The sequence below is a fragment of the Diceros bicornis genome, chromosome 2 (genome assembly GCF_020826845.1).
Source record: "Diceros bicornis minor isolate mBicDic1 chromosome 2, mDicBic1.mat.cur, whole genome shotgun sequence".
NCBI lineage: Eukaryota > Metazoa > Chordata > Mammalia > Perissodactyla > Rhinocerotidae > Diceros > Diceros bicornis.
In genome coordinates this window covers 57,374,622-57,398,302 of record NC_080741.1, presented here as the reverse complement: position 1 = coordinate 57,398,302, position 23,681 = coordinate 57,374,622, and the positions used below count along the sequence as shown (strand labels likewise).

The window sequence follows — 23,681 nt, the reverse complement described above, 5'->3', positions numbered from 1 at the left end:
ATGCTTTGAATTTTTGTGTGTGTGTGTGTGAGGAAGATTAGCCCTGAGCTAACATCTGTTGCCAATCCTCCTCTTTTTGCTGAGGAAGACTGGTCCTGGGCTAACATCCGTGCCCATCTTCCTCTACTTTATATGTGGGATGCCTGTCACAGCATGGCTTGATAAGCAGTGCGTAGGTCTGTGACCAGGATCCACACCCCTGAACCCTGGGCTGCCAAAGTGGAGTGCGCGAACTTAACCACTACGTCACCAGGCCGGCTCTCGCTTTGAATTTTTTAATTGAATTTTCTACAATTCAATACTGGCTTAATGAATGAAGAATTGATTTGGTTATGAATTTTCTAAAGTGTTTCCAAGTTTATTTGGGTTTCCAGACTTGTTGACGTTTTAAAATAAAACATATTAAAACACTATGATGCCTTAATTAATTCAATATTTCTTATACAAAGACCATATGTATTTATATATAATAATATACTATCTCTCAGTTGCTTAGGCTTCTAGCCTAAAGCCCTCACTTCAGGTATATTTATGGTGTTCTTAGCAGTTTGGGCCTCAGTGGGAAGCAAAGTATTTGCAAGTATATAAATGAAATATATACTTTATGTTTAATGCAGTGTTTCCCAAGTTTCAGCCATTACATAATACCTTTGTAACTTTTTCCATATTTGCCTGTCACCTCTAGCATTATTTACCTAATATTTTCCTTAAATCATTCTCTGCTTAAATTAGCCTGGTACTAAGCAATAATACCCAGAAGGCAACAATTTTGGTATGCTAGTTGTATTATTTTCTGTATTTTAAAATATGTATGTAATGATGAAAATGAAAAATGTTTATCCAAGTATCATCTAAAATTACCTTACATTACTGAGTGGGAGGTGACCACACTTTGGGAAACACTCCCACAAAGCTGTGAATGGTATCCAGCTATTTCTTCTTCTGGAAAGACTGTATATTGATATTTACTATCATATATATGTTGATGACAATTTCTTTCCTTGCAGTTTAATTAAAACTATATGTAACACTCTACGGGACCTTGAAAAAGCTATTAAGGGTGTGGTTGTAATGGATTCTACATTGGAGGCACTCTCTGGCAGTTTGCTTATTGGAAAGGTTCCAGAAATATGGGCCAAACGATCATACCCAAGTCTTAAACCCCTAGGAAGTTACATCACAGATTTTCTAGCCCGGTTGAACTTTTTACAGGTAAAAGATTATATATTATATATATATAATTTTATTTTTTGGTTTACTGGGGAGATATTAGAAGTTGGCTATGGTCACTTGAATGTCTCTGAGTTGAATGGAATGTGATTAGTTAGTTTTATGGTAATCTAACCAAAATTTTAGCATATTGAAAATTATACACATTTCAAAGTACTGAGTAGAAAATTAAAATTTTACTTTACCCACACCCATTAATAAGTGACATTTATAGTTTTGAAGATTCTAAGTTTGTGGTTCTGTGACACCACAAACTTGGTCTTGTGATTTTATTTATTTATTTATTTTGGTGAGGAAGATTGTCCCTGAGCTAACATCTTTTGCCCATCTTCCTCTTTTTGCTTGAGGAAAATTGTCCCTGAGCTAACATCTGTGCCAATCTTCCTCCACTTTGTATATGGGGTGCCGCCACAGCATGGCCTGATGAGCGGTGTGTAGGCCTGCACTCAGGATCCGAACCATGAACCCCAGGCTGCTGAAGCGGAGCACGTGAAGTTAACCACTACACCACCAGGCTGGCCCCAGTCTTGTGATTTTAATACTGATGGCAAATCACAAAAAGAGTCTGAGGCTTGGATTTATCAATAATTGCCCATTGTCTTAAAATCAGTGCTTCCTATCTCTTATCTCATAAAACCAGAGAAAAGATGAGTGCTTTGGAATCTCCCCTGCCCCTCACCCACCGCTGGCCCCTTAAAACACACATATAAAGGATGTTCAGGGCACAGGAATGCATAGGGCAGGGCACTCTTTTTCCTCCCCAGCTCCTCGGCTTGCCCCCATCCTATGGTAGATGTTTATGAGGGGGTAGGGAATGGGGAGATTTTGAAAATTCACATAGGTATATGACCTTTCAGTGTTCAGCTGCCTTTTTATTACAGGAAAGCTTTATTTGTTTCACTGTAGAAGCTAATCATAAAATAACCAGGGCTTGTAAAGATGTGGAGAGGGAGGCTTTCCCATCCCTTTTTAATTTTTGCCAATCTGATAGGTCAACCATATCTTATTGTTTTAATTTGAGTTTCTTTAATTATTAGTGAGCATGTGCTTCCTTTGGTATGTGTGCTTGCCATGTGTATTTTCTTCTGTGAATTGCCTATTTATCTCTTAGGCCCATTTTTCTTTTGGACTTTTTAAAAAATTAATTTATAGGAGCTTTTTATGTAGATTATACATTTAACAAAAGAAACAGGGCCTGGTCCTATGGCTGAGTGGTGCACTCTGCTTCAGCAGCCAGAGTTCGCGAGTTTGGATCCCAGGTGTAGACCTACTCCACTCACCAGCCATGCTGTAGCGGTGACCCACATACAAAATAGAGGAAGATTGGCACAGATATTAGCTCAGGGCTAACCTTCCTCAAGCCAAAAAAAAAAAAAGAAAGAAATAGAGGAGGATTGGCAATGGATGTTAGATCAGGGTGAATCTTCCTCAGGAAAAAAAAAAAAGAAACAGTACAGAATAGGGGTTTTAAGTGTTTAGGCTCTAGAAGAGTTGCCACTTAATAGCCTCAGTTTCCTCATCCATAAGATTGGCACTTTTATCTCATAGGGTAACAGTCTGTAGTATGTGGTAAGCCTTCAGTAAAAGTGGACTATTCTTTTGTAAAATGAGAAATTATTGAATTTTATCAATGCCTTTTCGGCATTTGTTGCTGGTGATGTGATTTTTTTTTTTCTTCTTTAGCTTATTATTGTGCTGAATTAAATCACTAGTTTTCCAAGTGTAAAATCATCCCTGTATTGCTAGAAAAATTCCTCTTGAACAGTGTTTCCTTATTCTTTTAATGCTTTAATTGATTCCATTTGGATATTTTTAGGGCTTTTCATATACATTACCTAATCACTCTCCAGAAAAATAATTCAGTTCTATCGCCATCAGTAGTGAATATGAGTGCCTGTTTCTCAGTAATTAGTGTTTTTTTATCTTTGCTAATTTGATACGGGAGAGTGTGTATACTTGGGTGATTCCTAGCCACGTCTACAACATGTCTTTGACTTCTTCCTCTAGGTACCGGCCTCTTCCTGTCCCTTATCAAAAGCATCTGATGTATAGTTAATTACATCCTCCCCTTGCCACAATCTTCCTTTGTTTTTTTACACTCTGGTTCATTTCCCAAACTTTTCTGAAACTTTCATTGGAACTGCTTATATTTCCCATATATTACTTTGTCCCAAAGGGCCTTGAAGAGTCTTTAGCTTGGTCCCTTAGAGAGGTCCTGGCGTGGTGCCAGCTGGGACAGACTCCAGGACAAAGTCTTTTTGTTGTTGTTATTAATATAAAGGTCACATCAAACTCTCTACTTTCTGAAATTTGGATTTCCTCTTATTCCATTTGAATGAGTAAGAAAGGTGTCACTCATTATTAGGCACCTTTATCATCCTTCACCACAAATCTTCCCCTGAATAGATCTCCCCCATTGTCCTCTTACCCTTACAGAAGCTGTACAGTTTTCCCATCATCTTTCTTTCTCCTAGACTCTTGACTTCACCTCCTAGTGGTTCCTAGAGTTCATAAATTAAGCAAATGAGATGTCTGGAGTTCGCTATCTTTTCTCATCTGTCTCTCACCATTCACCCTATTTATCTTCCCTTTCTCCTTCCTTTTTTTTTTTTTTTTAATTTTTTGCACACTGGCTATAATCTCAGTTTAAATTCAGGATCTGACACTTAGTATCTGTGTGACTTTGAGAAAGATACTCATCTTTCTGTACCCAATTCCCTCATCTGTAAAATGGGAGGAATAATACCTAACTCACAGGGTTATTTTGCAGACTAAATGAGGTGATGCATGTAAAGCGCTTAGCACTGTGCCTAGCATGTACTAAGCACCCAGTCAATAGTAGCTAATTCAGAGATTGTATACAAGTAGCTGATCCAGACACTTATGATATTCTTGGCTAAATCCTGGAATGAGCAATGGAGTTTTCCATACACTTGCTTTCTGGGTTCTTACAGCTTTCTTGTGCATGGTGCTGGTTCTGCCTGGCTCGTGCCCTTGTCGAGCGCCATCTCTTTCTCTACCTCTTCTTGATCTGATAGCTTGTACTGTTGCAACATCTCCAGCAGTGGTTTGTTCTCTTCTCTCGGGAAGCAAAGCTGGCTTTTTCCCATAGTGTGCTGCTCACTCAAAGTTCATTTTATTGATTCATCTGTTCATTCAACAAATGTAAATTGAGATCCCACTTTGTCTAAAACACCTTGTTGTGTGCTTTCTGAGATAAAAAGACAGCATGAGTCCTGCCTTCAACTTGCCAATAGCCTACAGGGAGATAATCTATGTATCTAAGAAAAAATTAATAAAGTATAGTAAGGGATGTGTCATAAAAGACTAATATGTAAAATTCTCTGGGAATTCAAAGAAGGGAGAGAGTTCTTTTAGCTCAGGAAAGCAGAGTTTGTTTACTGGATGAAGTAGCATTCGAGCTGAGTCTAAAGGATGAATGCTTTTGGACACTGTGAAAAAAGGAAGAGGACTTAGGGATAGCTGTAGGATGAAAGGCACTATATCATTTAGCATTGATTCTGTTGTAAAACTATTGACTTAAGCAAAAATAAAGTTTGTTCCCTCATGTAAATGAAAAATCCAGGGGGTGAGGTGGCTCCAGGCGGGACTTGACCTGGGGTGCAAACATGGTTACCTGGTTCTGGCCTCTTGCACTTAATCTCTTGGCTCCATTTCTCTGTGGGTTAACTCCATTCTCAGTTAGGTTCTCATCTGATGGTCGTAAGATAGCGACACCAATTCTGGCCTCACATCCACACAACTTCAGAGAGTTGAGAGTGAGTCTTTTCCCCAAAAGTGCCAGCAAGAGTCTCTGCATCTCTGACTTTATGTCACATGTCCATTCCTGAATCAATGACTATCACTGGAGGTATGAACGGCTAGGCATGAATCATATGCCCACCCCAGGAGGTGGAGTTCCACCACCAGAAGTGCTTGGATTGAGTGTAGGAGGATTCATCCTCTAGAGGGATAGAGTAGTGTCACTTTAAGACAAGCAGAAAAAACAACAGATGTACACCCAATGCAGAGAAGAGATGAGCAAATAGTGTAGTCTGATTAGAATATAAGATGCTTGAAGGGGAATTAAAAGGGATAGAGCTATAAATACAATTTGGGGTCAGATTGTGAAGTATCTTGAAGAGGAGACAAAGGTGTTTAGACTTTAATTTGATGGGGTAGTACTAGATAACTGAAGAATTATGCAAGATGCTAAACCTGATCCACACCATGCATGGTGAGGTATACTCTTGCAGCATTGTACTGGATGCATTGAGCAGAGAGAGGGAAGAAGCAAGAATAGGTACACATTGATACAGAAAGAAGACCATGAATATTTGAACTGGAGTGGGGGCAGTGAGGATGGAGGAAGGGGGTTTAAGAACCAGAATCAGTACATGAAGCCTATAGTTAGACAATGAGTAAGATGTCTAAAGATGGTTGCTTTTGAGTGGGATTAAGTAATATAATAAATCCCCAAATAATTTACATTTGGCTTTTTGCAGAAGATTTGAATCTTTCAAACTTTGTTTTATTCAGATTAATGTTAAAATTCGTTTGTATTTTCCAAGAAGAGTAACTAGAAAGGAAAAGAATTAGGAGGGCCAAGATAGGTTGTGTGTTTGGTGTTTGGGAAGAGTGTCCTGTGATGTAAAGTGTAGGCAACACACACAAAAACCAGAATCTGGAATTGTATGTCAGGTGACACTTGTGTAAGTTGAAGAATGAACATAATGCATGTTGTTTTTCCTTTGTAGGACTGGTATAATTCAGGAAAACCCTGTGTGTTCTGGCTCTCAGGTTTCTTTTTTACCCAAGCCTTTTTAACTGGAGCTATGCAGAATTATGCCAGAAAATATACCATTCCTATTGATTTACTAGGATATGAATTTGAGGTACAGTAACTCCTTAAACGCCACAGTGTATCATTATATCGAAGTTATATATTTAAGCAAGGAGGATATGCAGAATTTATATTTTTATAGCCTGTTATGAACAATTTGACTTCTTTCCATCCTTTGCCTTTCATGAAGAAAGTATATAATATTCATCTTGCTATCTCTATGATAGAACTTTTATATATCTTAGTATTCATTTCAAATAATCCAATGCTGCTCTTCTACTTTAGCAAAAACTAATATGAGGTACAGTAAAACTTGATAAATGCTTCAAAAAGGACTGTATTACACATTTTTACATTTATATTTTACTGAAAAAAATGTATAGTTTAACAAGCTATTATATGGTAGAATTTCCCTGGATGTGTTCTGAAGATTTAGCTAGTATTTTCTTTATGAGACAAAGTTGTCTGGGGAGGAGATCATTACTAGTGTGTGCCTCTACCTTCAGGTTATTCCTTTTGATACATCTGAGGCAGCACCAGCAGATGGCGTTTATATCCACGGGTTATACCTCGATGGAGCGCGCTGGGACAGAGCAAGGTCAGTAGTTCCAGCTGCAAAGACCTCTTCAGATGTAGCTGAATCACAGGTACGGTAAGCTGTCTGCTGCCTTCTTTCCTCCTCAACCAAAAGGCCTCTTCTAGGGAATATGGCAAGTATTCCCATAAATCATTATTTGCCATAAATCATTACTCAGGCTGGAGCAATCGATGAGTGAGTATTTTTAGGTCCTGAACAATTTTTAGTTAATATTTCAAAGATCTTACTAGTAGAAAAGGTAGTTGAAATTATTTCCTGCTTCTTCTGTTTTGTAAGTTACCATCCATTTGGTAATGTGTAGGAGTGCCTCAATTTTAAACAGGTTACAGTTTCAGTCAAGTTCTCATTTCTACTGGTGAATAGAAAACTTTTTCTTGTATTTTTATGACATAATAAATACATACTTAAAATAAATACTGGCTTTCCAGCTCAGGAAACTAAGCAATGCTATACCTGTTTAAAATATATAGGGGTAACAGAGAAGGGGAGAGACTATTTTCCTTGAAGCCCTGCTCTTTAACAATCCCATTAATAAGCATAGTCCTCTATTTCCAGAGTCAGGGTTAGACTATGCTCTCAAGAGAGGGTTAAAGGCCGAGGCAGGGAAATCATTTAAGAAGGAGCAAGAAAGTGGTTCTAAATGGAGATAATTCTAAGAGAGGGCTATGAGGAGACTTAGCTTCACGTAGCTCATTTGATTATTTCTATCACTTTTCGTCTCATCACTCTACTGACATTTCTTTTAACTTACTTTTCCTTATATATGTATTCATCTTTTCCTTCCTTCCTTCCCTCCTTCTTGCAAACAAACAAGCAAACAAACAATGTAGCATAAGGAAAAGAAACCACATTTTCTAGATAGGCAGATCTAGGAATCCTGACACTGGCACTCAAGAGCTGTGTTACTGTGAGAAAAGTACTCAACCACTCTGAACCTCCACTCTTCATCTGTGAGATAGGAATAGGAATGGGGATAAGATCATTGTGAGGGTCAGATGTGATAGCATAGTGTCTGCCTCATGGACAGTACTTAAGAAATGGCAGGAATTGATATTGGTCCAATGTTTGTACACATTGCCTTTCTATAATTTTCTTTTGTTTTTCTCAGTTCTTCCTTGCCTCTTCCTTGGTTTTGTTGTTGTTATGGGTTTTTTTTTTTTTACATTTCTTTTCCTGCATATCTCTGGTCCCCTCTTGTATTAAAAAACAATATCTAAGTAGCAATTTCTAAGAAGCAAATTTTATCTTATTTCTAATAAACATCTGTTAATTTCTCTTCACAGTGGATTGCTTGCTGAACAATACCCCAAACTGCTGTTTGACCTGATGCCCATCATATGGATAAGGCCAAGTAAATACACATCTAACAAAATTTCTTAGAGTTTTAGGGAGGATAATGATAGATATTTTTAACTGCTCCCCTAAATAAGTCTCTGCTCAAACCCATTAGGATTTTGTTCAATTACAATAAATAGTGGCAATGTTTATATTGGAAATACATTGTTCCCTCTTTTTTGTGTTGCATTTACATTATTTTAGGAGTATCATTCTGCCTCTTTTTGCTCTTATCCCATGGGATGTAACATTTTCTTTGCCCCTCCCCCACACTTCTACTTTTTCAGTCTAGAGCGTCCCATCAATATTTTGATTCTGAAGTGCCCTTGCACCCCTCTCAGACAAAATAGGCTTGACACAGTCTCCAGCTAGCGACTAGACTTTTCTGGCTATAAGAAACTCCTAGGAGCTAGCAAGGTGCCCCAAGGCATAGGTATTGCAAGCCACATGGGGTAGAGGTCAATTTTGCCCCCTGGGAGAGCTACTTGCTCCTTCCCTCCTGCTATCATAATTTTTCCACAAGTCTGAACAACTGGGGCTCATTCTTTTCTTTTCTATTTCTTCTCTAATTTTTTTATTATCAAATAACTATAAATGAAAACATTTACAAATCACCCACAATCACCACCTAACCCATTAAGTATTTTCATTATTAATGCAGTTCAATTATAACTATGAGAAATGTGGCCTTAGTTTAGAAAGACTCCTAATATCTCATATCTGGCTTTTCAAAGATTGTATGTAGGGTGAGATTCTTTTTGTGAGTTGGTAGGAGTTGGTATGTTTTTCTTAGTAATAACCTGCTGAAAACAAATAGTAACTTCAGCTGCTTCTAATTTATGGGTTTCTTGTAGTAGAGCTCTAAGCAGCTGTGTTTCTCTTTTTGTGTCTCTGCCATTACCTATGCTGTATTTTATTCCTTCTTTCCTACATTCTCCTTCTCTTTCTTCTTCTCTCCCAAGTCAGCTTGAGTGTTTTCATGCCTGCTAAGCGATCAGGACTTTAAAATCAATTCCTGTCCTCTAGACATAAAATCATGCACCATATGAAATCACTTGCTTGTTTCACAACCACAATTATATACCAACTGTAAAAAATCACAACAACTTTAAAATGTTCAAATATCATAATCGTGATCTTAGATTTAGTACTGGCCATTTTATCACAAGAGAAATAGTTGTTCTTTTAGTATTAGTGGCTCTTTTTCCTTCATCAAATAAATATGTTTTGTCTTTTTTTTTTTCAAGCTAAAAAGTCTCAAATTGTGAAGTCGAATGCCTATGTCTGTCCCCTTTACAAGACAAGTGAACGTAAAGGAACTCTTTCCACTACAGGACATTCTACTAACTTTGTCATTGCAATGTTGTTAAAAACAGACCAACCCACTCAACACTGGATCAAGCGTGGGGTTGCTTTACTTTGTCAATTGGATGACTAAGATGGACAAATTAAGAAAACATGTGAAAGAAATAAAAAAATATATATTGTTTTCACTTACTTCAAAATATACATATATTATAAAACCAAATATTTTGGTGTCATTCTTTTAAATGGTCTTTGTGCATGGTCTTTGCATTGTTCTCCTCTCTGACTTACCACTCCTGATTGGAAACAGCCTCTGGATGGACTCCTGAGAATACAGTCAGACACCTGTGGAAGGAAAACATGAAAAGAAATATTTCTTTGAAGCATATGAAAAATCTTTGAAATTTTTATTTAGTTCCTTTTTTTTGGCTTGATATGTATATGAAAAGCAGATTTGGGGAGACTAATTGGATAAAATTTAATATCAGAAATTATCCCTTTTCACAAGTGTTGTTAAGTCATTTCTTTAGCTTCAGTAATAGTTTACTTTCCACTCACCTACCTGAAGTGATTATACACGAACATTTCAAATACATAAATAAATAAATTGTAAATAAGGAAAATATTAAAACAGTTCCAGAACTAAACCTCTCACTTCACACTTGTAAAACATTAGTTCTATTCCTCACAGTACCCTTGTGACAAGGAAAGGAAACTCAGAGCAGTGAAGCTGACACACAAAAGCAGTTAAGATGGCCGGAGGGCAATCATACATACCTGAGGAGGTGTGTGCTTCTTGGCATTTGCTTCCTTTTTAATTGGAAATGCCAACTGGTGTCCTCATTATTTTTAATAGTTAATATTCTTATTTAGTATGCACTTATAATATTAATATACATTAACAATTTCAAAACATTTCAACAAAACAAAATTATAGCCAAAATTTTATTATCTTGTGTGGAGTTAATTCCTTTCTTAGGATTCCCAGGACACTTTAGGCTGCAGCTCTGTAACCCAAAGAAAATGTAGGTGCAGCTACCCAATGAATGAGGACCGTTGGGACAGTCACTTTTGATAATTTGGTCCGAGCAAAACGTTTGGCCTCTCTTAAGTGGAAAATTGATTCTGGTTTGCAGTGGCTATGTGCATAAGTCTCAAGAGAGTGTATTCACTTCACATGGCCAACCCCCTGCAAAAGCATTTTATTCCAGGAATAAAATGTTTAATCCTTTAAATTCAATGAATATAGCAGTGAAGAAAAGAGATCATGTTTCCAAACAGCTAAACCACATGTAAAAAACAAGGAGAATGTGCCAGACTGTCTTATGATCAAGTATTTATAGTAAAGCTATTAATGGAATGGTAACTACAGGGGAGTGGAGATCCTAAATATAAATGAAAATTCTGACGTGCTAATCTTTAGCAGTGAAAACTTCAGTGCTGTCCTAAAGGATATAACAAAAGGTAAAAAGTCTTTGGTATGTGATCAAACCTATTCTATGCTAAAACTGAAATGTTCTTTTAAAATCATTGAGATATTGCCTAATAAAATACATTGGTTTTTACTATCACTATTCTTGTTATATGTTGTAGTATGATAGTACATTTATTCCCATAACATGTTTATTTTTTGTGTTTACTAACTAAATAAAATATTATTTTCAGCATGATACTCACTATGTGTAGGAAAGATGTTCTTTTGGATGAGTGCTACAATCACGGAGGAAAACTCATAAGCCAAGTCTAAAATAAATGAATATGAGCATTTTCCTAGTTACAATGGCACTGACCTAAGTTTTATATGAAAGATAATTTTTCCTAAATAAGCTTTAAGTAAATGGCTACTCATGGAAACGTCTAATTTATGTTGAATCTGTGGCAGTTCAGAAAACTGTTTTAAGTTTATGGAAATTTTTTTTCTTTGTGAGGAAGATCAGCTCTGTGCTAACATCTGCCAGTCCTCCTCTTTCTTTTTTTTTTTTTCGCTGAGGAAGACAGGCCCTGGGCTAACATCCGTGCCCATCTTCCTCCACTTTATATGGGACGCCACCACAGCATGGCTTGCCAAGCAGTGCGTTGCTGCACGCCCGGGATCCAAACCGGTGAACCCCGGGCCACTGCAGTGGAGCGCGTGCACTTAACCACTTGCGCCACCAGGCTGGCCCAAGGAAAATTTTTTAAATGAATATTTTGTTTCATAAATTTTGTATTTTCTTCATTTATCTATCCTATAAATTTTGTATTTTTCTGAATTTCATTGGTAATTTTAAGCAGTCGATAATCTGTTTTCACAGCTGGAAAAATATTTTTAATTCATTCTGAGTTTAAAGTAAATCGGTCTGTGTTTCACATGGATAATTACACCAGTGATGAAGAGGTAGAGGATGACTTTGATACCCAGCTCATCATTCAACAGAGTTTACAGGATAGTCACAAGCCAGGAAATACACAGCAGGCACTCGAGGATGAGAGGTAATGGTCTCATTGGCAATGTGGTATATGTATGCGACAGTTGAGACTTGTCATTAGCACAACTCTAGTGTCGCGACAAAAACAGGAGAGAGGGTCAGAATCCAAGGAGCTGTCATTTAAATATCATTAAATGATGCCTGACCAGAAAGGAAAAATTTGGAAATAATCCAGAATTTAATTAGGCAGTAAAGAAAATAGTTGAGGGAGGTTAGCAGCAAACCTGGGTGAGGAGATGCGGACTGGAAATCAGAAAGAAGAAATACATGAGGATATGAAGGGCTACAGAACTCAAATGCATCTTGTGTTTGAGGAGCTAAGGAAAGGCATAAATCCAACCAAGACACATGGAAAGTTATCTTCAACCTCAGTGGGGTGGATGGGGTAGGGTCCAGTATTTAATCTACTCAAATCAAAAGGAGGAATTATGTAAACTTAAACCCAAAAGAGACTAACCCCTTCTGAAGGGTGTGGATTCAGAGTTCTGTTAAGACAACACTAGAAAAGGACTCCATGGGTGTCTCCATGATATAAGGGAATTGCCCTGGACATGGGCTGTCTGCAGCCAAGCACACCTAGTCAAATGCTCTCTGGCTGATCATCCTCAGCCCTCTGAGTAGTTACTATTGTTTTTCAGGGGCGATAAACCCTGTTTGCTGCGGATGGTGACCTCTATTTGTCTGCTGGGAGGTAAAACTGGATAAATGTGTTTTAACCCCAAGATAAAAAATTTTATGATTAAATACTGTGAAGTTGAAGTACATCAAAACTATAGTATTTTTTTTTTAAGTAACAAACTCATGGAATGATCACTGTATGCCACATTATTTTAAGTATTTCATAATCATTAACTCATTTAAATTCTAATTCTAATTAACGTCTCTATGTGATAAGTACTGTTATTATCCCCATTTAGAGGTGAGGAGACTGAGGCACAGAGAAGTTAAGTGACTTATGCAAGGTCACAGAGCTAGTAAGTGAAGAGCCAGGCAACCTGGCTTCAGGGTCCGTGCTCTTTACCATACTAGTCCTACACTTTTTTGTTAAATTTAGGAATAATCTTTAAAATAATCTTTAAATAGTTAAAGTTTTGTAAAGAAATTGGGTTCATTAGATTATCTGTTATATTAACTTTGTGATTAAAATTTTAAAAGTTCATGGTGTAATTGACTTTGAAGTCATGATTTTAGGTTGAAAGGCGTAAGAGATTTTGATTAAGAGTATCGAAATGTTTCAGAGATATTAAAATTGACTAAATTTATAAATTTCATTTGTTAGACTTGCAAGAATTTTATGATGCTTAGGAAGGCTTGCTGGCACTTGAAGGAATTAGGAAACTAGAATATACTTGAGACAGGCAGAATAATGCCACCCTCCACCCCCACCCCAGTACAACAAAAAAAAAGTCCACTTCCTAATCTCCAGAACCTGTGAATATGTAACCTTACATGGCAATGAAGTAATTAAGGCTTCAGATGGAATTAAGGTGCTAATCAGTTGACTTTAAGATAGGGAGAGTAGCCTGGATTATCCAGGTGGGCCCCGTGTAATCACAAGCGTCCTTAAAAGTGGAAGAAGGAGGCAGAGGAGAAAGAATCCGAGAGAAGGCAGGGTAGTGGCCCAACGTTGCTGGCTTTGAAGATGGAGGAAAGGGTCCATGAACCTAGACATGTGGGAGGCCCCTAGAAGCTGGAAAAAGCAAAGAAGCGGATTCTCCCTTAGAGCCTCCAGAAGGTAACCCTACCAACATCTTGATTTTAGTCCAGTGAGCTCATTTCATACTTCTAAACTGCACAACTGTAATAAATTTGTGTTATTTTAAGCCACTAAGTGTGTGGTAATTTCTTACAGCAGCCTCAGGAAACTAATACAATACTAAATCTCTAAGTACAGTTTTAAATGTTTAAGAGAATTGACCAAATTGTAAGTAGGACAGATTGTCTAAGGGAATTTATTCTCTTCAAGCTGGCTTCACTGAATAATCAAAGATAACGGAAAGGTGACAATCCTTATTTACCATATTTAAAAATAATATAATTAATAAGTTGAGCTTTAAAACTTTATTTTTAAATGTTTTAATAAAAATATTACATAAAAAACTGCTAATGGTGTTTTCTGAGCATAAATTCTGACCAAGAATATTTTTTAAACTCACACCATGATTATTTACTATTTTTAATCATAATTTTTGCTAGACTCATTGACATTATGGAGTGGCCATTAAATTTTACCATATGATAATGTGACATTTCAGTCCTATGCAAGTTTGATCCAATTCACCAAACATTGATTGAGGGCTCACTGTGATCCAGGCTCTCACGCAGTCCTTGCCGTAAAGAAGCCAACTGTCTAACAAGGGAAACAGACATGGGAGAGAAGATTCCCCAGAACGCATTCAGGGCCACACTATTGGAAGTATTTCTAGTAAACCTCAGTCACTGCCTCATATTAGAGTTCATCTTATACGAATTATTTAACTACTACTCCCTTTACCCTTCCTTTTGTTTTATATCAGACGCCTTAGTTTTTCCCTCAGTTTTGGAATTACATATATATATTTTTTTCCTATGCAGCTTCCATTCCTTTGTGAGCACTGCCTGGAAGAAGATAGTTGAAACAATAGAGACAGTTAAGTACTCTTCTTATTCTATCCCCTTCAACTTGTGGTAAGATGTGACGGTTACAACTGGTAGCATTTTTCCCTCTAAGTTCAGGAAGCCTAGAAGCACGTTCTCCTAAATGCTGAACAGTATGGGGTCCACAGCTGATTTTTCAAGAGTCTGGTTGCCTTTCCTGGGAGAAAATACTTCAGCACAACTTGGCAAAGAGCTCCCGGGCTCCTCCATGGACAGAACTTTTTTTCTGTATGTGACAAGATGATGCGTATTCACAGGCCTAGATGGTGTGCAGTGCTAGATGAAAGGCCTTGCTGCTTATTTGTCCTATACCATTTAAATTTGTCTTTCATAAAAAGTGGTGCTAGGGCCGGCCCCATGGCTTAGCGGTTAAGTGTGCGCGCTCTGCTACTGGTGGCCCGGGTTCGGATCCTGGGTGCGCACCGACGCACCGCTTCTCCGGCCATGCTGAGGCCGCGTCCCACATACAGCAAATAGAAGCATGTGCAACTATGACATACAACTATCTACTGGGGCTTTGGGGGCGGGGGGGGAAAGTGGTGCTAGAATTCTGTTGTCTCATATACCAACCTTGATGGTGGAATTCAGCAGCAGTATGCGCTGCCTTGTATGTGTGCCAAATGTGAATCTGTTCTCATTTGATTTGTTAATAGGTAAGGAAGATGCATTGTCACACTTGACCAAGTACTATTCTGCTTTTGATGAAGCAGATGGGATAGGCTGGCTTCCTCTGCATAAGGCTGCAGTGCAATTAAATAAGAACATTTTGGAAATAACCCTGAAAGGTAAACTCCCTTTATAACTCATTTTTGATGCCTCTGATAAATAAATTTAAAATTTATTTCTATATCTTAATGGTCTAACGGATTTATTTCAGCTTCAAAACCCAGTGCGTGGGAGCAAACCACCCACAATGGTGAAACGCCACTTTTTTTGGCTGTCAGCAATTGCCTCTTAGAAAATGCCCGTTTTCTTCTTCTCAATGGCTGCAATCCAGATGCTAAGAATTTTGAAGGCAATTCTCCTCTTCTTACAGGTAAATTAACATCTTGTCTCTGGAGAAGAGTCTGTGGCTCTGAGTCTCCTACATGCCCACAGGTTTCAAAGGCAGCTTTTTGTGCATAGTTGTAGCACTGCCACTCTGGTCCCAAGTGACCAGACTGGGTACTTGACCCTCAAGAGGCTTTCTAGAGCTGGCCTGTGAGGTGGCCTGACGCAGAATCTCTGCCCAATTAGGAGCTGATCATTTTGCATGGTGTCTTAATTGAACCAGAATTAACTGTGTTTCCTGAATTTGAAAGGGCACACTAAGTGCCAGTTCAACGAATTAAAAAAGACCCAACACCCTTGGCACTCTATATTTCCAATCTTAGAGCAATTAGAGCACTTTCTATGGCACATTATAAATGGTTATGAGCAGAATTCATGTTGATTCAGGGTCTGGAACCAAGTAAAATTCCTCACACACAGTCCGTGCCAATAATTAGCAAATGGCTAGGGAGATAGATAAATTAAGGTGTTTTAGGATCTTGAAGGATTAAAGATCATCATCCAAATGTGACTCAACAGCATAAATACAGAAAAGCCAATTATTAGAGAGTTTTGATTAACAAATGTGATTAACAAAATTATTAAAAATAATTTCCTAATAAATAATTTCTAATAGTTTAAAAATAAATTCCTAATTAAATTCCTAATGCTGGTTTTTTTGGTTTGTTTTTGTGGTGAGGAAGATTAGCCTGGAGCTAACATCTGTTGCCAATCCTCCTCCTTTTGCTGAGGAAGATTGGCCCTGAGCTAACATCTGTGCCCATCTTCCTCCATTTTACATGTGGGATGCCTGCCGCAGCATGGCTTGATAAGTGGTGCATAGGTCCGCACCCAGGATCCAAACCCATGAGGCCCGGGCCACCGAAGCGGAGCTTGTGAACTTGGCCCCCCTAATGCTATGTTTGTTTTCTTCATTTAAAGCAGCTACAAGTGTTTCTAGGTCTGCGCTAGGTACTTAAATTCCCATTTTCTTGGGAAAATAAAGATGGTAAATGAAAATTTTATATGTTTGTTTTTCAGTTACATAAGCAACCAATAGATAATGAATAATTGGTCATGGCTTATAGAAAAGCAAATAGCCTATTGACGTGAAACACTATTATTTGATATATGCCTCATTTTACAATCTGTTTCCTAAATACAAAATGCTGGCACATGGGTGTAGGTAGGAAGAGCTCCTTAGGAAGACTGAGGGACACTAGCTGATATGATACTCTAGCCTCAATTTCCTGTTGAACATAATGCCCACCTCACTTGTATTTTCCCAGCTGTTCTACATGACTCCTACGACATGGCCTCCTTGCTGATTAGTTATGGGGCAGATGTCAATCTACGGTGTGCCAACGAGAGGACAGCTCTCCATGAGGCAGCCAAACTGGGCAGACAGGACATGGTGAAGCTTATGCTGCTTTCTGGGGCACACCCTGACCCACAGAGCTCCTATGGATTCACTCCTCTTGCTCTTGCTGCCCAGAGTGGACACACTGAAATCATGGAAATATTACTGCAGAAAGGCAAGATTTTCTATACAGTCAGTACGCTACCAAAGGGTAACGTGACCCAAGCATTCTCCTCTTCATGGAGAGCTTCTAAATAACAGAAGTTAACATTTTATTTAAGCCTAATATAAATCTTTGATAAAAGTATGTGTTAATATTTACTGAAAAGCCTAAAATAGTCAGTGATTTAATTTATTTGGTGTGAAATAATTCTCCTAAAATTACTAGGATGCAGGTTCCTCTTTTACTTAATGTTCCCTGACCATGCTAAGAGGGTGGTTGGTTTTTTTTAATACTTTTTTTGGTGGTGTTGTCCTTTTCTAGACTCATAGAATCAAAGACCCTGCAACATCCCCTACTTGTCTTTGCTTAAGCTAGGTCATGGTCATGAGGCAGTCCAATGTATTATCAGATGACTTTAGTTGTTAAGAAATTCTTCCTAATTTCTTCTCTTTGGGTCCCAGTTCTCCCCTCTAGTAATAACCAAAACTCTGAGAGAAGGGGAAGGCAACTTATATTTGAGTACTTTCTAAGCACCAGCCATTGAGCTACCTATGTTGCCTCATAATCTTCTACAAACTCTGTGAGGTAGGCATTATCCTCATTTTGCACTTGAGGAAAGTGAGGGTCAGAGATGGTACCAGTTGCAACACTTCCCTTCAAACACGCCCTCACCTGCCACCAATGCTGTAGCTGTGGCCATTTTAGATCCTGGTTTAACTGGCAGAGACCTTGGCTCGGAGTACTTTGGCATTTATTGTCTTTGAGGAGACCTCCATTGATGACACTGCTAGATGAAGCAATGTAGTATCTAAAGCTTTTTTCAAAGAAGCAAACTTTACCAAGATTTAGTAAAGTCCCAATATTAGAATTATCTTCTTTATTATCCTCCCTTTTTGTGTCCAGAAGCCTTATTTTCTTTCTTTAAGAAGATATAGTCCTGATCTCCAATATTCCATATTGCAAAGACTTGGAACAAACTTAAATCTATATCGTATAGGGAAGGCTAGTTTCCAATCAATGGCCATAAGATATTTTAAGTAAGATGTTTAAATGAGTGATATCAGAGATGTCTAAAGTCATTAGCTGGAATAACAAAACACTGGATCCTTCATCTTTGAGGAAAAAGTAACCTTATGTGTAGATGATTGATTAAAATATAAATAAAGAGGCGAGGCAATAGATTTTAAATCCTTAACCCTTCAAAGAAACCAGCATCGTTGACCTCAGTGAGGCCAGCGCGTGAGCATTTCCCTTAGGTAACCCCCTTACAAAGTAATTTGCATGAAGTGACATAGCTAGTAAGTGGCAGAGCCAGGATTTGAACCCACATCGGTCTGATTCCAAAGCACATTACTTTACAAGTCTGCATTGCTAGAGGCAACATGGCATCGTAGAAATAGGCCCTGGGTCTGACCCACCTGCCCAAGAATCCTGACCACCTTGCTTACTAGCTGTCTGTCTCTGGGGAAGGCACTTAACCTCAAGGATCCTCAGTCTCTTCATCTTTAAAATGAAGATGTTATCATCTACTTCTTAGGGTTGTTGTGAAGTTTAGAAATTATTATGCACATAAAGGAACAAGCACACAGCGAGCACTCATGACATGGAGGCTTGTTAGACATTTCTTAACGCATTCTAGGAATAGGGTTCTTGGGCAGCCACTCTACTCTGATGACTGTGGACTCTGTACTAAATTAAAAGTCACATCTTTTTTATATGAGCTGTGAATGTGCCAGAATGCCCTCCTTTCCTTTTGTTTATTCAAATGCTACTCTTTCTTCAAAGCCCATTTTACTGAGAGGCCTTCCACAACTGACCCAAAACTCCTTTCTCCTTCCTTCACTTCCCAGCTACCCTTACTGCCCTGGCCCTGAGATCTTCTAGAGGACATTTTGCCTATACCTGTACTCTTAGTATCCACACCACTCATGATACTTAATGTACAGTGTACTATAATTTATCCTTTTAACTATCAGCAGTCCGCAGCTTCAACTAAAAACAACTACAGTCTCTTACTATGAACAGCCCCCTAAGAACAAGTTAGAACAAATGCCCTTTTCCACCATAGCATCATCATTAGATGACATGGTGAGATAGTTCATCCTATATATAAGTGTGTTACAAGTTAAGTGTGATTTTGTAGGCTGGTCTGGAAATAAAACCACCTTTTGTAAAATTATTTCTCCTGGAATTTTCAAGTTCCAAACAAACAACTTATAAAATTACTCTGCAAGCCAACCTACTTATAACTTAGAGACTGCACCATTGTTTTCCTTCCCAACTAGATTAGAAACTGCCTGAGAGCAGGAGGTACATATTTTATTTCTTTGATTATTAGTGCTTTGCTAGAGTAGCTGCTCAATAATTGCTTTGTGCTGGTGGTGATATATTTTTAAGGATGCTTAAGCAATATGGTGGAAAAGACTTTGCATAACAAGACTCTTTCTTCTCTTAGGAGCTAATGCTCTTGGTCAGGCCTCTGATTCTTCTTCTATCTTACTTGAAGCCGCTAGTGGAGGAAATCCAGACTCCGTGACTCTCTTGCTAGAGTATGGAGCTGATGCCAACATCCCTAAGAATTCAGGCCACCTGCCCATTCATGTGGCAGCTGACAGAGGCCACTTGTTGTAAGTTCAATCACATTATTGCAAATAATAGAAATAGTAATAGCTACTTTTTTGGGGGGAGCAGCTTCTGGGAACTTTATATTCTTCATCTTTGATCCTACAACTCCAACACCCCTTTTAAAGATAAGAAATTCTTGACCAGCTAGAGAGTGGTAAAGTTGGGCATTTTCTGTAGCCACTGAAGAGACATAAAACTGTTTTATCATCAGGTCCTTAGACAATATGGGGAGCTTCAGATCTCACTGACTAGGCTAATTCTGAGTTTTATAATCTAGACAGTAGTTTCATTTAGTGTTACTTGGTATCTGAGCTTTTGGATGCAGGAATTATGCTTTTTTTTTTTGGCTGAGGGTTCTAAATACTAGCTAATACTAATACCATCCAGTGCTAGTATAAAACAATCATGAACAGGTTAATGCTGCAGCCTAACAAAAACTATTTTTAAATGCACTTTGAAATTTTTTCTCAGAGCTTTAAAGATTTTGGTTCCAGTTACGGATTTTGCTGCCATTAAGCGGAGTGGCATCAGTCCAGTTCACTGTGCAGCAGCAGGAGCACATCCTGAATGCCTGGAACTTCTCATCCAGGCTGGATTTGACGTAAATTTCATGCTAGATCAGAGAATTCGCAAACACTATGATGACCATAGGAAGTCAGCTTTGTATTTTGCTGTATCAAATGGCGACCTCTCTTCAGTTAAGCTGCTTCTGAGTGCTGGAGCTCTGCCTAATCAAGACCCAGTTAACTGCCTTCAGATAGCCCTAAGGATGGGCAATTATGAGCTGATAAGTCTGCTACTGCGGCATGGGGCCAACGTCAATTACTTCTGTAGAGTCAACCCTTTACATTTCCCATCAGCACTGCAGTACACACTGAAAGATGAAGTCATGCTCAGGATGCTGTTAAATTATGGGTATGACACAGAGCGATGCTTCGATTGTCCTCATGGAGACAAAGTTCATCCTTTTTATACTTTTGAAGGCTGGACATCTACCGTTATCAAAGATACTATGGTAAGTCCACAGTAACGACTGTATCACCTTATACAGTCATTATCGGTGGCCCTGAACTGCAGCAATAGGTAAGACTCCATCCATTCACTCCAGAATCTCATGGTTGGAAAGATTTTAATATGATATATAATAAAATAAACACAATAGTAGATAAAGATGTAAATGGTACAGAAACAGTTCAGCGAAAAAAGTGATTTAACTCTACCTAGAGAGTTTCACGAAGCAACATCTGAGCAATGTTTTGAAGAATGAATGTAGTCTTATACACCAGTTGTGCTTTTTCTTGAAAAAATGAGTTATCTAGCTAAAATGCTTCTGGGTTCCTGATACTTCTACCCCTAGGTTTTTGGCTCTTTTAGCTCTAACATTTGGTTAAATGGTTTCCTTTGGTTACTCTTTTGATGAAAAAAGAATCCTAATAAATACCATTGACCATTCCCTCCTTGAGACTTTTTTCCCTTGGCTATCATCAACTACAGTCTCCTATTTTCCCCCTACCTAATCAGTCACTTCTATTTTCCCCAACTTGAGCGCTTCCCCCAACTTTTCAAATAGGTTTCATTTCAAGTGTTACTTCCTCAAAGAGGCCTTTCCCTATCTATCGTATCTAAGGTAGTTCCCTTCTCTAATCATTCTCTTATAATGTTGTTCATTTCTTTTATAGCACTTATCACTTTCTGAAATTCTTTGTAATATTTTACTGATTATGTCTCCCCCACAAATACATGAATATAAGCTCTTGTTCACCACTTTCCTCAGCTTACAGATCTGTGCTTAGCACACAGTAGATGCACTATAAATACTTCAATTCATATTAAAATCTGAAAATAGAAATGACATGAAGTGGAGAAAGCACTTTGAATCAATTCTGAAAAGTGAAAGGCAAAATTTTAATATTGCATGATTTATTATTTTCAGGTTATGATTAATGTGAGATTTGGCATTTAGCATATATCATCTTGCATTATTTCCTGATTTTTCACATAGTATTACTGGACTTCTTACATGGGCATCTTGTGTAAGAGCGTGTAAATTAAAGACAGAAACTATCATATCCCTTAAGTATCAGGGTGGGAGTAGGTTATGAATGATGGAAAACCCCAAATAAAAGTGGCTTTAATAAGATGGCTTACTCCCCTCTCACGTAAACAGAGGCCAAAAGTAAAGAGCCTTCTAATTGGACAGCTCCCTGATTCACAGGAGAAACAGCATCCACATTCCAGCCAGCAGGAGGGCAGGCAGGAGGAAGCAGCACACACCTTGCTCTTCTTTAAGGGCATTCTGGGAAGTGCTCACACTTCCACCCACATCTCATTGGTTAGAACTTAGGTGGCCACATCTAGATGCAAGTGAAGCTGGAAAGTTCATCTTTATTCCAGACAGCCACATGGCCAACCAAAGGGGATATTATGTCTCTTTCACGCCCTCTTTACATCTTACATAGTTCTGAAGACATAGCAGTAAATATTTTTCCAAATGTTAGACCTAAGAAATAGATTTTCTTGTTCAATACCTTAGTTTATAAAGGAAGAACTTGAGACCTTGGTTCCTGACTCTGAGTTTAGTGCTCTTTTGATTACTGTGCTAAACCACAAATACTTCGTTTTTCATTTACTTTCATAGTTCTGATTTTCTTCCTCAGTTCTGTGAAGTAATAACTTTGTCATGGCTGCAACATCTCTCTGGAAAGGTCGTTCGAGTGATGCTCGATTATGTTGATCAAGTTCAGATCTGTTCAAAGTTGAAAGCTGTGCTCCAAAAACAGGGGCTCTGGTCAGAAATTCATTTTATCTTGAGTGAGTATCTTTCTTTCTTGTAGAAGATTCTTAACAAATATACTAATTGTATTCTTATTTGTTTTGTAGAACATTCTTCTCTTCTGCCTAAAGAAACCAAGAAAAATACTATTCCTATCTAAAAAATGTTACTGTTTATAACTACAATTAATTTGTACTTACTACCATTTCCTAGTAGATAAAATCTGTTGGGTATCTACTTATTATATAGGTAGGTAATAATTTTCTCCTGATCCTATGGAACACTGTAGACACAGGAATTAAAAGCTATGAAATGGCAATAAAAACAGAGATGAGAAAAAGCTAAGATCTAAGCTTGTAGAGGATATCAAATGCCCCTTCAAACCAAATTCTTTCACAGTGGCACATAGGTCAAATTAAGAAGAATTTCTTTCATCTCATTTCCCCTGGGTAGTGATTAGTTTTTAGCCTGATCTTGAGGGCAGGATGGGTCAATACATGCAGAGTTAAGAACTTTAGGTCTCACAGGCGAGACCCACAACTGATGCCAGTCTTGGGACTCTAACTTGATGTGGCACTGAAACCATGTCTACAAGGGTTGCAATGAGAAGCTAAAAGCTGTTTCCCTGGTAACTTTTCCATCTTGTCACAGCAAATGAAAATCTTGATGGCTTAAGTATAAAATACATTTGCTAACTAAATCCTAAGATCACTAAGAAATAAAGCAATTCTTTTTTCTTTTGGATAATGTGCCTGTTTCTTTCATTTTAGCAAACCCTCGCTCCCTAAAACATTTGTGCCGCCTAAAGATCCGGAAGTGTATGGGACGTTTACGTTTGCGCTGCCCTGTCTTCATGTCATTTCTTCCGTTACCCAATCGTCTAAAAGCATATGTCCTTTATGAAGAATATGACCTTTATGGACAAGGGATTTTCACAGGAACCGGGTAATCAAGCTATTTTGGATGAAAAGGTATAATTCTGCAACTGTACTTCTTAAAATTTGACTTATATAAGTGATTCGTATTTCTCAATCAGTCTACATTCTTTAAAAAGTCGCTCTGAACATAGCCTCTCAATATATAGATGGCTAGCATTCTGAAAGGCAGTTAAAAAAAAAAACCCAAACAGTAAAAATTTCAATTAACTGAAATACAACTGTTCTAACTCTGTATTGATCTTACATTAAAGTATATGAATCCACATTACTACATGGTCAAAATATTAGCTGCCACCTCTGTTAAAAGATAATTCTTAACAATAATCCTTTTTATACACAAGTACATATATAAAACGTCTTAGTGATTGCACTGAGTA

The 23,681-nt window shown here is 38.0% G+C and overlaps 2 protein-coding genes across 2 annotated transcripts in view; both read left to right on the top strand.

The window, feature by feature from the left end:
• The window catches only part of DNAH12 (dynein axonemal heavy chain 12), a 203,106-nt gene extending 192,135 nt beyond the window's left edge, over positions 1-10,971 (top strand). The window contains exons 70-74 of the mRNA XM_058561687.1: positions 1,008-1,212; positions 5,988-6,125; positions 6,580-6,671; positions 7,955-8,022; positions 9,254-10,971. Coding sequence (XP_058417670.1) covers positions 1,008-1,212; positions 5,988-6,125; positions 6,580-6,671; positions 7,955-8,022; positions 9,254-9,444 — 694 coding nt within the window. The 3' untranslated portion in view covers positions 9,445-10,971. The remainder of the gene's footprint in view (positions 1-1,007; positions 1,213-5,987; positions 6,126-6,579; positions 6,672-7,954; positions 8,023-9,253) is intronic.
• A 655-nt stretch (positions 10,972-11,626) lies between these two features.
• ASB14 (ankyrin repeat and SOCS box containing 14) lies at positions 11,627-23,325 on the top strand. Its single transcript, XM_058561659.1, has 9 exons — positions 11,627-11,783; positions 14,354-14,407; positions 15,068-15,201; positions 15,294-15,452; positions 16,735-16,980; positions 19,424-19,595; positions 20,065-20,608; positions 22,251-22,404; positions 23,137-23,325. The coding sequence occupies exons 1-9, from the start codon at positions 11,662-11,664 to the stop codon at positions 23,313-23,315; spliced, it is 1,764 nt and encodes a 587-aa protein (XP_058417642.1). The 5' UTR covers positions 11,627-11,661; the 3' UTR covers positions 23,316-23,325.
• The last annotated feature ends 356 nt before the right edge of the window (positions 23,326-23,681 follow it).